General features: G+C 38.1%; 1 protein-coding gene and 2 long non-coding RNA genes across 4 annotated transcripts; 2 read left to right on the top strand and 1 right to left on the bottom strand.

The window, feature by feature from the left end:
• Positions 1-765: 765 nt before the first annotated feature.
• NSMCE4A (NSE4 homolog A, SMC5-SMC6 complex component) lies at positions 766-14535 on the bottom strand. 2 transcript variants are annotated; one of them, XM_026063995.1, is made up of 10 exons: positions 14058-14532; positions 12548-12628; positions 11839-11969; positions 9885-10033; positions 7933-8032; positions 5838-5928; positions 5172-5266; positions 3968-4016; positions 3162-3253; positions 766-2358 (listed from the first exon to the last, which is right to left on the bottom strand). In XM_026063995.1, exons 1-10 carry the CDS (start codon positions 14374-14376, stop codon positions 2275-2277), a joined length of 1191 nt encoding a protein of 396 aa, XP_025919780.1. In that variant the 5' UTR covers positions 14377-14532; the 3' UTR covers positions 766-2274. The 2 variants fall into 2 exon arrangements, with proteins under 2 accessions (XP_025919780.1, XP_025919781.1); XM_026063996.1 differs by lacking the exon at positions 766-2358 and adding an exon at positions 2366-2821 and having other exon boundaries at positions 14058-14535.
• On the top strand, positions 987-9878 carry LOC112965203. The gene is made up of 3 exons (XR_003253208.1): positions 987-1072; positions 7172-7275; positions 8385-9878. It is a non-coding gene; the product is annotated as an uncharacterized LOC112965203 (long non-coding RNA).
• LOC112965204 lies at positions 11914-12574 on the top strand. Its single transcript, XR_003253209.1, has 2 exons — positions 11914-11994; positions 12472-12574. It is a non-coding gene; the product is annotated as an uncharacterized LOC112965204 (long non-coding RNA).
• Positions 14536-16455: the final 1920 nt, after the last annotated feature.

Genomic DNA, 16455 nt, shown 5'->3' with positions numbered 1-16455 from the left:
CCTGCCCTGCAGCGCCGCCGTCGGCCGCGGGGCCACCGGGGCGGGGGCAGCGGCAGCGGCGCGGGTGCGGCCAGGACGCGGCTGCTCGGAGATCGCCTTCCTGCTACGTGCTCGCAGCAAGCCGCCTGGCGCCTTCCCCAGCTCCCTGGATTTGCGTAAGAACTATCAAGCCTAAATTCTCCCCGTTAAGCCTTCTCCACTGCAGCGCGGCAAGGCTCTGTTGACAAACTACAGAACTACTGAACGGCGCAATAATTTAACCCAGTGAAGTTACCGTTGAAATTAAGAATACTGCCTTTCCTACTTCAAGCCACTGTTAACTAGTTGTGCGTAATTACACCAAACATAGCATGCAAATGCCATAGCACAGGCAATAAGTGCTAATTAAATTTCCAGAGTGAAGTAGAATATGTACACTGGCTTCACTGATTTGTTTTACCTTTCCTGAACATTCTCAAGAGGCCAATCCTGTGGGTGAGTTCACCCTGTCTTCCGGAGAAAAACACATAGCTCTACCCTTGATCTGCCATGCATAAAGGAGACTCACAACGCTTGCCAATACGATGCAATTAGCATCAAACAAGCAGACAAGACATTAACAGCATTGCCAGACAACACAAATATGCCTGATCTGATGCTAGCTTGATCAGTTCAAAGGTACTCCTGAGCCAGATTTCACAGAGCAGTTTGATGCTTTTTCATCCTAGTCTTCAGCAGTAAATACCCTGTCAACTTCAGAATAAACCAGGAGCTGGCCTGGAAGGCTGAAGAAATACAGCTCTCAGCTTTATTGCAGATGACCAAAGATGATCAAGCTATGTCTGTTTTCAAATATCCTCATAACCTGATCACATTTTATCATCACCTAGAGACATTCTGCTAGTAACAGGACAGCAGATGAATCCATACTGCATTCTTCAGACACCTACTGGTGAAGGGGAATTTCAAGCAGAATACTATTTCTCTGAAATGCAAAAGAGAATATTTAAATTATTCATTTTTTTTGTAAACACCTGGCTGAATGCAATATAGTGTTTGAGAAAACTAATAATAGAGCCTCAATATCCACTTAGTAAGTATGACCTCAGCTTTTTTAGCAGAAACACTTGTCTAAAGCAAAAGGAAAAGGGAGAAAGAATCTTAAAAACCACCAGAAACAGTGTTCTTCAGAACAGCATTTTCTGAGGATGGAGCTAAGTTTTATTTCTGTTGAGGAAAATGCCTTGTCCTAATATAGCTCTCCTGCCTACCTTACAAAGCGAGCAACACATGATAAACTTAGCAATTCCTCTTCTTTTTTCACCCCTATCTGCAGATCTGAAATCAAATTCCCAAATGTCAAACCTTGATTTCAAGAAGAGTAAGAACAGGAGAACGATATCATTTTTTCCTGTAATGCCCAAGATTATTAAGATAACAAAAAACAAGATAGATAATAAGCAGAGATGGTTAACCACATAAACTCCATTTCCAGGCAGCTGCTGGTGAAAGACAAGGATGAAACAACAGGAATAGCATTTCCTTTCTTATGCAAGCCTTTAAAACCATCAGTAAACTTTCTATAAAGTAGTAAATAAAGCCATAATAAAATGGAAGTATATGATAACTTCTACCTCTGACATATAGACAAGACAGCTAATATAAAGTGTCAAATGGTTCTAATAAAAATAAATTTAATTGTACAATATATACACATAAAACCTTATTTGAAGGAAACATTTTAAAATATTTTTCTTTAAGGCACCTAAGGGGAAAAAAAAGAGAAGACATTAAGACAATATGCAATTAACTTCTAGAACTTACCAAACATTTATGATAATAAAATAATTCAGTTCTATTATTTAAAAGATTCTGGGAGGAACCTGTCTTCCCTTCCTGTTCCCCTAAGCCCTTCTTCAGACTAGTCTGTTAACATCAGCTGTCAGTAAGTTTTAAAAAAAGTACAAAAAACTAAGCTATGATTCTTCACAACATTGCATTTGAAGTATAAAGTCTCAAAAATGAACTAAAGTATACCACTTAACTGGCCATCAAATGTAAGAGTAAAGTCTTTTCAGTTCATTACTGCAAAGAAGATTAAACAAGGAAAGTTTTGATCTGTGAAGAGATCATGAATGAAGAAATTCTCAGATGTTATACAATTATCTTCCTTAAAGTGTTTCTACATGTGTAATCACAGGTAGCTTCTCTGCAGGTTTTCTATATCCATAAGGAACTCGCACATTGTATCCTCATTTATTCAGTTTGATTTATGAAAAGAACTTGCTTGAAGAATTAAGCTATCTCCATTTCATCTTCATTGTTGTTACAAGGAGGACTGATCATGGGTTCTGTTATTTCAAATGTTTCTACAATTTCCTGTTTAGAGATAACAAAATTTTAAAAGCATCTTAAGTTTCATGAGCTGAACTATTTCAATATAATTGCAGTTACTGCAAGGGAAACTAAGAGGTTTCTCTTTCTAAAGCACTATTGCAAATGACTAAGTCTATTCTACACATTTTGAGTGAGGGACAAAGGAGACAAGTTGCTTGTGCTAAGAAACACTTTTTGCTGAGGATTTATTCAAAATAGCATACACTGAGGAAATGTATGGAGCATTATTGACAGCTTGAATTCTAATCCAAGTCCAAAGTTGTACTCTTGCCGCTTAGGGCTAAGCGGATATACGTATTTGACAGCATTTAGAAAGAGCAGTTCTGAATGGAGAGAATAAAGCAGAGCAGTTCATCAAAGCTTCAGGTGGTAGCTAACCTCATCAATACATGCAAAACTACTGCTCTTGTGTATCACCTTCTGTTTAGACTTCAGAACATCCCATCTGAAAGCAGATGTTATATAAGAGCAAGAAAAAAAGACTCCATACTTACTTGGTTCTCATAAAACAGTAAAGGCAAATTATTGCACAGTTTTAAGTTAGAAGCACCTAAATCGACTAGGCTTCAAGGATCAAAGATCAAGTTTCCATCCCACTTCTCTTTAGTTTTCTTTCAGTTAAAACATTAGACTTATGATTGTTCTGAAATCCATAAAATTAAGTGCAGCGATATTAACATATACAGCAAGTCCTACCCTGAGTACGTAACAGCACAGCTCTCACAAGACTTCTTACACTTAAAATAAAAAAAAAAAAAAACAACACTAAGTGCTATTGATTATACCTTCCATTCTTGATGGCTCAGAGATATGACAGCTTGGTTCCGTGTTTGAGCACTACAGTCATCCTCTTTTCCCTCATCATCTTTTGCAGGCTCTGTTCAAAATATTATATTTTCATAATCTTTATAGTTGCAAAGTTCTTAAAGTCATTTTCCTTCAGGAACATAACTGTCACAAAAATTGACTCAGTAAAACATCAGTAAAACACTAAACTTGTCTCAATCAATAGTTGGTACCCTATGCTTCATGAGAAATTTCTTTAGTCTTACCTCACAGAACCCTAGAAACTAACATTTTTTAAAGTCTCAGAAGGAGGTAAGTGTTTAATGCTTCATGAAAACCCAAAGTCTTAAGCTCATTGATATCCTCTGGGAATGAAAGCTGAAGACTCAGTACGTAGGATGGCATTTCCTTTCAACTGTTTTAAAGTTGCAGCACTTCACAGCTCAACTAGGTAAAAGATGAGATTTCTTGCATATGAAATATACTTTCTCAGCAAAACATAACAATGTTCATATACTCATTAGCCAAAATACCACTTACAATGAAAAGGAATAACCTTTTAATTCTATGAAGAGAAGTTGTATAAATCATTATAATAGACAACTTTTTCTGTATTTCAATATTTAAATGGTCAGAACTTTTTCAATTCCTAAGTTTCCATGCCATCAGTTGCACTCCATGCTTATCCCCAAATCTCTACTCTTGCAGCTAACTATGTACTTAATGTTTTGTGATACACAAGATGTAGCTACTTTCTAATGTTATAACAAAAGCGTTCAGGCTTTTGAAGTTAAATGTATTTTACCTATTATTGGCAATTTATCCTCATCCAGTTTTAATCGTGCAAAACCATCCTAAAAGACAATAAGATGTAAAATTTCAGACATTAGAACTATCCAAATGAGATAAGGCACTGAGCTGTCACAGTTATCCACCAATACTGTATTATGTAATCATGAGCATGTACATACCAAATATGAATAAAGATTCTTATCAGTGTATGACAATTACTATATAGTAGTTATTCATAAAGGAGGACTCAGTTTCTACAGGGCAGTTCATTAACATTAAACTATAAAAATTGATTTTAGAAGTCATAATCATTCATTAAATATATTGTGATATGATTATGAAAGGCTAACCAAAGTATATAATAAGCTACAACATTTAGTCAAGATATATTTGTAGATTTTTCTCTTTTCCGAAGTTCAGCAAACACATTTTATTAATTAGTCATGTCAAATTAAGATAGCTTGAAGCACAATCTACAGACTCCAAAAGAATATAAAACATTACAAAAGAACCTTCTGTGCTACCTTATGCAGAGAATAGAACACTATAACTTTTACTTGAAGAGACACACTTGAAATGAATTTATAAACCCATGAAGATGTGAGAGTAAGATTGAAAGTGGATCACTGAAAAAAGTTACAACACTGGAACAAACAAGTATAAAAACAAGACTTTACAATATTATAAAATATGACAGTAGTTTCTTTTTAAACTGACCAAACCTTTAAACTGACTTTAAATCTCCAAAACTTCATTCATGAATAGTTAAACCTTCTAAAAGTGGTCTTGAACAGACCTTTCTGTGACCTTATCCAAAACTCTACCGTTTCATGAGACCTAGCACTAAAAGGAATAGAAAACCTTCTCAATAGTATTATTCCCCCATCCTATTTCAATAGTCAACATCAGGGAGGCTTAAGGGCTTTTTTAGACATATAGCTATACCCCCTGACTTCTCACTGCTTAAACATTATTATGCAGCCTAGTAATAAGCTCTTAGACATTGCTTACTCCTGAAGATCAAACTGAGACATTTTTAATTGAATAACGTTAAGTATGTAAAGGTGACATACACTTCTATAAAGATATTAACATAGGTGAGCCAGAGTACTTTTTGAAAAGTAAATGTATCGACAGTGAAAGTTTCACTGTTGCTTCTATATTTCTCTATAATTTCAGTATCTAAAATAAGATTTCAAGAACATATCATGTCTTACCCTTATAATGAAGGACACGTGAAAAATGTTTTCCACAGTGCGTGCAAAAGAGTTTGGATCAATCACAAGATCAAAGAAGGAAATAGGTATATCAGCTAGAGATGCAAAAATGTGTTAGTTGTTAAAAACAGGTGGTATACATGAAGCTAACAGATATGTAAATACAGACTTAAGAAATTCAGTACTCATTTTAAAAGCTAACTAAATGTTTATGTCAATTTAGTTGTAATGCTGAATTCCCAATTATATGCAGTGTAAAGTTCCTAGATTAACTTATTTTCTTCCACATTTTGCCTCCCCTGCTACTCTATACGTGGGAAAGGAAATAAAGGAGTTGACAATTTATTTTTTATATATATATACAGATATATATATACACACACACACACATATACATATATAAAATTTTATATAAAGTATGAAACTAAGTCACTGTTCAATTTCCTTCTCCAAAAATACATTCTACTAAGAGGGAAAGCTTTGACTTTGGATGGTTATCAAACCCCAGTGGGTATTTAGTGTTCATTAAAACACATCTAGTCAACATACAACCTTCAGCACAAGAATTTCTACTTACAAACTCCAAAGCCTCTCTAACTGTAGAAAACTAAGAGTATTCATTTTCTCAAATTAATGCCTTAAAAGCTAAACTGAAGTCATACTTACGATCATTTTTAAAATGAGTCTGCAGTAATCCCAAGATCCTCTCTACTTCTTTTTCTGTAGCTTCCTGATGAGACTCCTCCATCTTTTTTAACTGGAAAAAAGTTGCTATATCAAGAATTGTATTTCCAATGCACATACCTACTGTTGTAAGATAAACGTGTTCTAAGTTTTGAAAAGTATTTTTCCAGAAAGCTGATATGTTAGCAGAAATATAAGATCTGAATTATAAAAAACCTCACAGTGGTAAGTACTAAAAGGCCCTCCACAAACATATTATGTAAATGATATGGTTTTCTTCCCATGCCACATGAACACAGTTACAGACACTTATGCGAAAATAAGACAACTCGCAAAATGCTTTAGGAATAAATTGCCATTGCACAATGCCAAACTGAAAGAGTCACTGTTTATATGTTTTAAGCCTATTTACAGGTGTACTCTTTTACTTTCCCCTAACTCTGACGAACTGGGACAACCTTGGTGGTACTTAATCTGTGAATTTATTGAAGAAATTGAAGTAGCTTGTTTATTAAGATCTTGAACATGTATTCAGAAAAGGTACCCAAGTTTACCCCTGTAAGAAAAGTCATGGGGTCAAGCCTGAAATCTCAAAGGGTATATTACTCCAATTTTAGATTTGTTCATTATCTGTAAAGAAGGGTACATCAAATTATCTTTCAAGTACTATAATCTGCAGAGTACCAAATTCACTGGGGTATGCTTTTCAATAAAGTATTTGTTGTTTCTGTTAACCAACACTTTTCTGTTGACCACCTTGCAATAATGGTAGCAACAGAAACCTTTACACACAACCATATATCTAACACACATTAAAACATACACTGTTGAGTGTTTACCTACATGAGCATGAAAAGCGATTACGTACTTTTGGTAGCAACTCTCCCAGCCCTCCAGCTCCTCTCCTTCCCAGTACAAACCTAACTGCCCCTATTTCTGTCACTATTCACGATTCACTATGTCACAATTTCTGTCACTATTTGGATTATTATGAAACAAGCAATATTTAAAAGCCATCACAATGTTTTGCCTCTCTCTGAACTGTCATTATCAGCCATATGTACCCAGTAACAACGTGGTTTACTTTTTCAAACTCTCAAAAAAGTCCCTCTGAATCTAAGTTTTCTCAAACATTTGCCATTTTGACACAGGAAGACAGAAGGAATAGGGAAACAGAAAGTAAGGAAAATACTAAAGTGACCTCATTAGTTTGTTACTGCTAATGAACCAAATTCCTATATGAATGCCACAGACAGTTATATAAAAAAAACTTGAGAACACATTAACTTAAATTTCTTTTCTGTTTTTCCTTTCAGAACAGTGAGCAAAGAAGCTATTGTGAACTTGTCCTGCTCTCTTGTGATGATAATTACTGTTCCAGACATTTCATACTAGAACTTGGCCAACTACTGAAGCATAGGTAGGCAAAGAGAATACTATTTATCATTTTCTTCTTCATCACTTATCAATCTAAATTCTTTCCTCTTTCAAGAGTATCAACATCTTTGCTGACAAACAAAAGAAATTCTATAAAAATATTATCACAGTGTTGCAAGACTTCAGTAAGCTGGCAATTTTTCATTCTTCATGACAGAATGAAAAATTCCTTCATATCATTTTCCTTTCCTAAAATTGATAATATGCTTAAAAGCAAGATTCTCCACTATATTTTGTTACAGTTCTATGGGTATGATCTCTCAATAAATAGTAATGACATACAAGCTCCCCAGGTCTTTTTATTATTTTGGAAGGTCTGCCAGTCATCCATTGTGGACGTACTTTTTATATTTATACACCTCTGTTTGAAAGGCAAGTCCTGGTAGTGAACCACTGTCAGCAGAAATATTAGAAGCTAGTAAAAATCAGTCTGTCAATCCTATTTCATCCCATTCAATTAGTGAAATACCACAGTCTGCACAAAACAAAGCAAGAGGCCTAAGATTTAAATCTGAATCCTTTAGTACTACACAGTGCAGAACTACAAACCTGGAAACGGCATAAACAACAGAATGATTTAAAAATCACTTGCAATAACTATTCTATAATAAATCATTAAAAAAATCAGTACTTCACAAACCTGAGCAGGCATTGCCCTTTTTTCTTCTCTTCCTGTAGTCTTTTTCTGCCTCTCAATCCGTTGCCTTGGTACCGGAGGATCAGACTTGAAAGATCCCAACCTAAACCAAATAAAAAGAATATATATAGAGAAAATTTTTTTCAGAGTTTGTTAAGAAATCAATACAGAGCAGTTGATTTCCTGATAAAAGTGCAAAATAATGACTGAAATCTAAACAAAGCCTCTTATCACATTCAGAGGCTACTACAAACAACCATCCCCAGTAGTTATTCCCAATACATGTTGATTGCTTCACAATAAAGCTATCAATAAGATGTTTTAAACTAATTTAATTATTCCAACTTTTCTTCTTTACTGAAAATTTAGTAAGTCTACTTTTCTTAAAACTAGAGTAACTTTTAAACTGAAACAAAGTTCATATCCTCTAAAATCTCTATTTGTTTTTATTGCAGACTTCTCTGTATGCAAACTGCCTCCATATAACATTCATCTCATTTTCATCCACTGTTCAGTGTCCGTAAGTTCAGGTTTGCAGTAAGAAGTGTCTTAAAAAAAACCCTGATACTACACAGTCAATCAATAGAACATTCAGTACATTGAAAAGAGATCCAAAGTTTCTCATTAAATAATGAGAATGTAATATATCCGCTAGCTTTAGGCACTTTTGTGAGCGCCCTCCTCTCCCCGTTGACTGTATCAGCAATTTAGGCTCTAACTTTGGCTGCCTTAAATCTCCAAGTTAAATGCCTAAAGAAGAGAGTGTGAACTGAGAGTCAATTCAAGTCAGTTCAGCAAGTATCCAGAAATTTAGTAGCATATACTCTTCCCTATGTTGGGCAATTTCCCACTGCTCCATTTCAAAAATCAAGGGGCTGACCATGGAAAAAGAATTTGGACCTCAGATAATAGTAGATGGAGTCAGAATTAAGTAGTTCTTTTCCTACAAGAAGGACTCTACTTTTATTTAAAACAAACACTTTTCTAATATTTGCTAATATTCACATCTTTCATCACAAGAATCCCACCATTACTTAAGATCTCAAAACTTAACTACACAGAGGAGAAAAACAAACAAACAAACCCAAAATAGCTTTTTTGCAGTTTTTATGATTTTCTTAGGACAATATTATCATTTAGAGCTTTCACCTTGAAAGTGCAAGTATGGATTTGAAATGTTTTATCAGCTCTATCACCATAATTCGATGGTACTAAATACTAATATTGCGGGCTGAGATTTAAACTGGAGTACTGTCTATAAGCCAGGTGACTAAGGGTCATTTTATAGCAGCTAAAAAGGTCCGTACTAAATGTATTGCCTACTCATAAAAAGAGAGAAGACACTGATTCCACACAAGGACACTTGCCAGTAATCAGGTGATTTCTTCCAAAGACAGAGCTGAAAAGAAAGCTACTAAGAGACAGTCCATTAACATAGATGCATGAAAAGGACTGTTGGCTTCTATTTTGAAGAAGCCTCATGATACAATCATCAGGTAAAAGATACATGAGTTTCATCTTTCAGGGTCTAATAAAACCCTAGTTAAGAAATGAATGAACCTCTATTAATGCTATTAGCTGCAGCTTCTATGGGGAGAGAAAGGAAAGTGACGAGTCAGCTCTGAAAGGAAAGAGGATGATTAAAGTCTACTGGTTTAGGCCTGAAAGAGGTAAATCAAGAATATCTTGCTATCCCTAGAATATACAAAAGGTATTATTTTGTATCCAAGACAAGTCGGACTCAAAGAGAAAAATATTAGGAGATATTTAGGAGACAAGGAGTTCCCTTTCAGAACAGATGCTATGTAGAAGTCCTTGTTGGCACCCTGCAACCTGAAACTAAACTCTTCACTCAAGCCCAGGGCACTAAAGATCAGTACAAAATTCTTTTTTAGAATTAATGTCAATTAAGGCCATTAGCTACAGTATATACAACTTTCCTTAAATAAACTTACATGTAGTGAAAAGAAGGTGCTCTTCTGAAATACTTCTCTGTTTCTGCTCCCAGTTTATGCCAGGCATTACTAGGTAAATATCCACCAGAAATGCCCTCATTATCACTATTTTCTTCTACTTCTATGCGATTTAGACCCATGAATGTTAGCTACAAAAGAAAAAAAATTGCAAAGGAAATTCACTTGGAGAAAGATCAGTAGATGCATTAATGGTGAAATACTGTGTTATGGTGTTTGTTCTGCTAGATTAATATTTAATATCATTGCGTAACAAAAGAACCTCAATTTTCCCAAAGCTGCAGTGAAAACAGGAAAACACACACATATAGACTTACACAGTATACAGACAACAGCCATGCTGTGTGCAATATTAAAACTCCCTATTAGGATACAGTTTTATCCAAATTAAATTAGATGACAAAATCCAGTATTAGTATTTAGCAATGAGTAATTCTTATAAGTGAATGGCTTGTAGCTCTTATCAAAAAAGCAAGTCATCAGTGAACATAGAAACTTCAGTGTCAGAGAATGCATGGACTGCAAGAAAATGGAGACTAGGGTTAAATCTCATTTCAAGAGATCTTAAGCATGCTTTCAGATATGAGTCAGTCTTATCTTCCCAAAGATTTCATTAGGTCCAATAAGAAGGTATTTCTTTCCTCAACAAACCTCTTTCTTACATCATAGATGATAACATAAACACTACAGAATATAAGCAGCCTTCTTTGTTCTTAATTATTTAGAATATCATCATCACTCCTAGATAACTGTAAAGGTCACCTGATTTTCCATCCTCTGAATTATGAAAAAGTGGAAGAAAATTAAAGGATAGGGCTTCTTATGGAGTCTCCTGTCAGTGAATTCAAGAATAAAATTTGGTAACTGCCATCACCCCAGTGCAATAACACTAATCATAAGCTTAAGCTCAAATGTTAATCCAATAATGATTACAGGTCCCACTATTTCATTGGCTGCACTGATCAGAGACTCACTGTCTTCAGTAAGGAATCAATGCGAGAGCTTTCTACTTGCATGGAGCTTTTTGCATGTTTGCAATAATCACTAAGCAGGATCAGCAAAGAAAAAGAGAGCTACGCGCAAGTAGAACTGTCTGTACTCCAACAGAATTTCAGTGACCTATGAAGTAGCAAATCATTACTTAAATTGCACTATAAAGCGAAAGTATCTCACAATTTCTGAACACCACACAGTTCCAGGAAGCCTAGCTTTTCAGATACAATAAAACAACTTCTTTGGCCCAACCCCGTGCTCACCAATCCATCCTTCTTCAGGAGAACTTTAATAAAGGAATGAAACTTGATTTTCTTATGTTGTAGAGTCTTGACCAAAGACTCGGACTCTTTATACATCTATCGTAACATATTACAAAAATTGTCTCGAAAAAAAAAGTCTGCTCCAATGCTATTGTGAACTGTTTCTTCCAACCAGCCACAGTATAAGAGAGAAGCATGAGATGTCTAAAAGCATCCAAGTAATCCAAAGTCCCATTTCACATCAGTCACCTAGGACCTTGAAAAACCCATCCAAAAACACACAAAGCAGTGAACAGGAAAAAGAAATTACTCTGCTACCATGAAACTACAAAACTACAACAAAAAAACACCGAAAACCAAAAAGGCACAAAACCCCCTCTGCTTTAAGAGCACGAACTAATTAAACTGTGATAGAGCAGCAAAAGTACAATTATTCCATATGTGGGGACTACATTTGTAAGTTACTTTTTCCCCCTCTGTAAATTGAAAATGCTAAATACATAGTTTAAAAAAACTAACAATACTAACTAGAAAGTTAATCAAAGAAAGTCATAGGAAGTGTGTTAAGTTCTATCAGAACAGTCAGGTTCTGCCTATCTAAGGCTTTACTTTTATGATTCTACAACAAAAAGGGCAAACTTCTAGCAAAGTTCTTGGCAAATTCTGAGTTTGGAACTTACTAAGTCTTCTGCAAATGCTGGTGAATCAAATGCTGTCATCTCAGAGTGCAACTCATTGGCTTTCTCCTTTCCTAGATTTGATGCTAAGACAAGAAACTGGGCATCCAGTGCAGCCTCTCGTGCACAGGAAACTGTTACAGAAGAAAAAAAAAGATTGTATGTTAATAATGCCTAATTGTCAAAAATGTAATAGTAAAGTTTAGCATACAGAACATCCTAGGTTTAGAGCTTTGTAAAGGTTACTGCAGTGACCTCTAACATAACAAATAACATAATACTTGCTATTTCCACAAAAAGAAGAAAGGGAGAGTATGACACAGCCAAAGGCAAGCTTGAAGGTCTAACACATCATTTTGAAGAAGAAAATGCATTTTTCATTAACATGCTTTTCTCCTCTAAGTAAAGAGAAATGCCTCTAATTTGTGCACTATTTATGTATATTGTACTATAAAGATAAAGCAAAAAACATTTCTAAGTATAAACAGACACTAATGATATTTATATTCTGATAACACCTTATTCAAGCAAATCCTCTTCAGCTGAAGTTATTTATTTCAAGTTATACTTTCATATTTTTGATAAAGTACTTGGATCTAAACTGAATCTCATACCATTTTTTGTTTGTTTTTTAAGTTAAAGCATCATCTCTTCACACTTGGCCAACTGTCAAGCAATCATCTCTAACAAGGACTACAGAATTTGTTTTTACCTCCACTAAACAGTTTATTGGCTTCTTCCAAAGCTTCTGTCAGTTTATTGCTTTTTGAATTCAGCATATCCTCACGATTTTCTGGATTGGGGGGGGACAGAGAGAGGAAGAGAGAAAGGAAAACTACAAATGAAACTCCAAATTATATAAATATAAAGGCACCAAGAAATACATACTTGAAACTTAAACTAAAGTGGCTGGTTCATACCCCAGCATACTCAAAATGTACAAGACTCTACAATACTTTCATTGTGAGAATGCATAGGCCTGATTCTTATCAATGCTCACTCATACGCTCAGTAATAACTTTGCATTTACTTCAATGGAACGAGATTCATATGGTTGAAATTAATGTAGAACCATATCACTTACTGTAGTTGTGTGAATTATGCACATCCAATGTCATCACTCCAAAATATATTTTACTAAAAAGCTCCAAGCTTAGTAGTGTCAGATTCCTCATAGCTCCAGTTATTTTATATGTGTCAAAGCAGTTACCAGATCCTGTAGTTTACTGCATGTTGCTTGTCTCACTTATTTAAACTACTATGGATTTTCAGGAAAAAAAAATGCTTGATGATTTCTGATAATCATCATGTCAAACAGTTACTTATATGCACCTGTGTATGTATCATTTAAAGACTTTCAGATGTCCAATTCTAGACAGCTACTCACCACCCCTAAGTGTTTTAAGAATGTACAGCATACTCAATGCACAGGCATAACACTGTTGCATTTCTTGGAAAGCATCAGATTACATAAACAGGAACTGGATCATCCATAAACTGTGTTGCAATCTCTTAAAAACAAAATAAAATGAAAACAAAAAAACCCCAGTAAATTCAGCAAGTATGCAGAAGACAACCAACAGCAGGAGCAGCTGAAGTTAGTAGTGCTTACTCAAACAAGCATTGTCATGCCTCAAAAATATAGCAATGAGAAAAACAGCACACTCTAAATATGGATGGAAGAAGTAAAAAAGAAAAAAAAAATAGATCTCTGTATAGAAAGCTATTAAAAACTTCATGACAGTTTCCAAAAAGCCCACGGATAACTTGCTGGCATCGGCAGATCCTGGTATTTGCGGTTGCAAATTAGGACTCATTCTCAAGCACAACAAACACAAATAACAGCTGACTATTTCTCCAGCTTAAGAAACGTTCACTCTCTGCATCAATGCACTCGAACGCACGTTACGTGCGGGTAAATCCCTCTGTAAGCTCTCTGTCCTTCTGCATCCCCACGCTTTCAGGGAGACAAATTCTCAGCTAACTACGAGGCCAAGATTTCAGCAGTTCGAAGCACTTCAAGCTCCCAGAAAAGGTACTTCAAAAGACCAAGACAAGCTCCCAGAGCGGCACCGAAACGCCAGCCCTAGCACCCGCCTGCAGGCCTCATTTCTTCCAGGAGACAGAGACATCCCCGTCGGAGGAAACCCGCGTCCGCCCGGGGCCGCGGCACGGGCTGGGCCGGCGGCGGGAGCCCCCCGGGCCCCGCACCCCAGGCTTACGCTGCACGCTGTAGATGAGCTCCCGATACTGGTTGCGGATCATCCTCCTGCTGCGTTCGTCGCCGCCGCCGGTGGCCTCGGCGCTCTCCGGCCGCCTGGGCCTCCCCCACACCATCTCCGGCTCCTCTTCCTCCTCCTCCTCCTCCTCCTCCTCCTCGGAGGCCGGCGGGCGCGGGCGGCCGAGGCCGCCCGAGAGCCGGTGCTGCTTGTGCTCGGACACCGCGCCGTTGCGAGAGGTGGACGGCAGCGAGAAGCGGCTGCAGTCCGAGCCCGAGCTCCGCGGGGAGGAGAAGTCACCGCTCCCGCCCGCCTCAGACATGGCTGCGCGGCGCCCCGGGCCTCACGAGCCGCCGCAGGGAAGGGACGCGGCTCGCCCGTCCCCGGCCGCCGCCCGCGAGCGCCCGTCCCTGCCGCCGCAGAAAACGCCAACGGCGCTGCGAGACGCCGTTACACAGCCCCACGGCGGCCCGAGAGGGCCAAAGCGCGGAGCCGCTTGGGGGGGGCGGGGCGGGGCCGGGCCAAGGCTGCCGCGATCCGCCTAGCGGCGGGGGCGGGGGGGGATGCTGCCGGCTTCGCTGCGGGTGATGGTGGGGGTGGCAGGGAGCTCGGCTGGGGCGTCTCCCCGTATCGCCGTCGCCGCAGGGCAGTGCAGAGCCCGGAGGCAGGCCGGGCCCGCAGAGAGGAGCCCGAGAGCCGCCTGCGGTGTGCGGCACGCGAGCCCGCCGCTAGCGGGGTGCCCACCCGGCTGGCGTCCCGGGGGCGCGCGCGGCCGCGGCGGCGCCATTTCCCGGCGCGGCCGCGGCGGCTGGGCGCGCGGATGCGTGAGGCGGCTGTGGGGAGCGGCCGCCCCGAGGCCGGCGCTGGCTCCCCGCGTCACCGGGCCCCGTAAAACAACAGCAGTCTGGGAGGGATGCCAGGCAGCGATACAGCAGCCTGGCCCATTACATCCTTTGCCTGTCCTAAGCTCCTACCTGTAGCTGAACTTCCAAGGTAGCTTTCCTTCATTTGTTCCTAAAGAAATTGTACCTACCTTCATTATTTTGAATATATTCTTCAGAGGTCAGTTATCTGTTGCAGAGTCAGCTCACATGAATCCAAACTGCAGATGGAAATGTGAGCCTGCTGGAAATGCGCTTACGTGTGAAACATTTTCTGAATGTCTGGCAGTGCAGGCTGTCATGTATGAGGCAGTACCATTTTCCCTAAAACAGGAGCTTCGTAGATGTCTCCATAGAAGGGATACTTCAACTTTTGTTTTTCTCAATATAAACAGCGGATCTGTTTAAAGAAAGACACAGAGCCCTTCCAAAGGAGATATTTTGTCACACACGCAGAGGGGGTGAAGAGATCTTACAAACTGCTGTGCTCTGGTACTGCTTATCTGTGCAGCCACTGAATCTTTAGAGTTTTACACAGAATTTACATAAACCTCCCATCCAAGAAAACCCGAGCAGAGCTAGCCTAGCTAGGGAGGCCTCCTTTATTGCACGCTACAGCTTCCGAGCAGCAGGCCCGTTTTATTTTAAAGGTACAGCCCCTAGGAAAGGAGGTGCCTGCTAATAGCCAGGAGAACACGTTACTTAGGACTGTGGTAACACTGACAGAACTCCACCCTCACAAACAGGAACAACAAAGATCCAGTACTTTATCCAGGAGAGGGCAGTGCACGTACAGGTACACAGCACATTACAGTTTGGAAAATGAGAACTCTGTTTTCATTGAAAGATATTTTATAATTGCTAAAAAGGTAAAAGGCTCTGTAAATAAAACCACTTCTGCAGAAATATTTAGCATTAAATATTAGCAACTTCTTGCATCTTGGATTAGCCAAGTTGTCTGTTTTTATCTGTATTGTAAGTAAAACAAATTACTTAGAACCTTCACCTTTTTTAAGGAATGGAAATTTATTTAATGATAAACATGATGGTAACAAATCTTTCGGCTACTTTTAAGCTTCTCTGTAACATCTGAGGAACAGATGAGGTGAAAGTTAGACAGATGAAGTATATACTTGACTGAGCATATTTAATACATATGTTTCCATATAATATGTGCAGATTAATCATTAAATAGGGATTGTGCTCTGACAAATAAAGTAACAAATGTGTGCTTGGAAGTGGAACAGACTCCTAAATTAGTTAATGTGGTGGCATTGTTTATACAAAAGACAACAATGTTAAAGCAGAGTTAAGTGGTGGGAATATATGTTGTTAACTTACAGGTCTTCATTTATAAGTTATGCATAGCCAGACATTACAAGTCTGGAAAATTCAGCTATATTAAAATTGTCATTTAATGGTGAGGTTTTTATGATACAGACTAAAAAGTATTTTTAATATATAGTTTCTCCAATATATATAGTTTGTATATATATAGTATATAGAAACTATATATAGTA

This window comes from Apteryx rowi, unplaced genomic scaffold (genome assembly GCF_003343035.1).
Source record: "Apteryx rowi isolate R43461 unplaced genomic scaffold, aptRow1 scaffold_206, whole genome shotgun sequence".
Classification (NCBI taxonomy): Eukaryota; Metazoa; Chordata; class Aves; order Apterygiformes; family Apterygidae; genus Apteryx; species Apteryx rowi.
Note: the sequence above shows the minus strand (reverse complement) of the source record. Positions and strands in the feature narration are given on the sequence as shown.

Bases quoted from the DNA above. Each gene is read 5' to 3' on its own strand.
- NSMCE4A (XM_026063995.1), bottom strand. From the start codon at position 14,376: ATGTCTGAGGCGGGCGGGAGCGGTGACTTCTCCTCCCCGCGGAGCTCG. The intron at 12,629-14,057 runs GTAAGCCTGGGG...CCCCCAATCCAG, and splicing joins GCTCATCTACAGCGTGCAGC to AAAATCGTGAGGATATGCTG. The intron at 11,970-12,547 runs GTAAAAACAAAT...CTTCTGTAACAG, and splicing joins CAATAAACTGTTTAGTGGAG to TTTCCTGTGCACGAGAGGCT.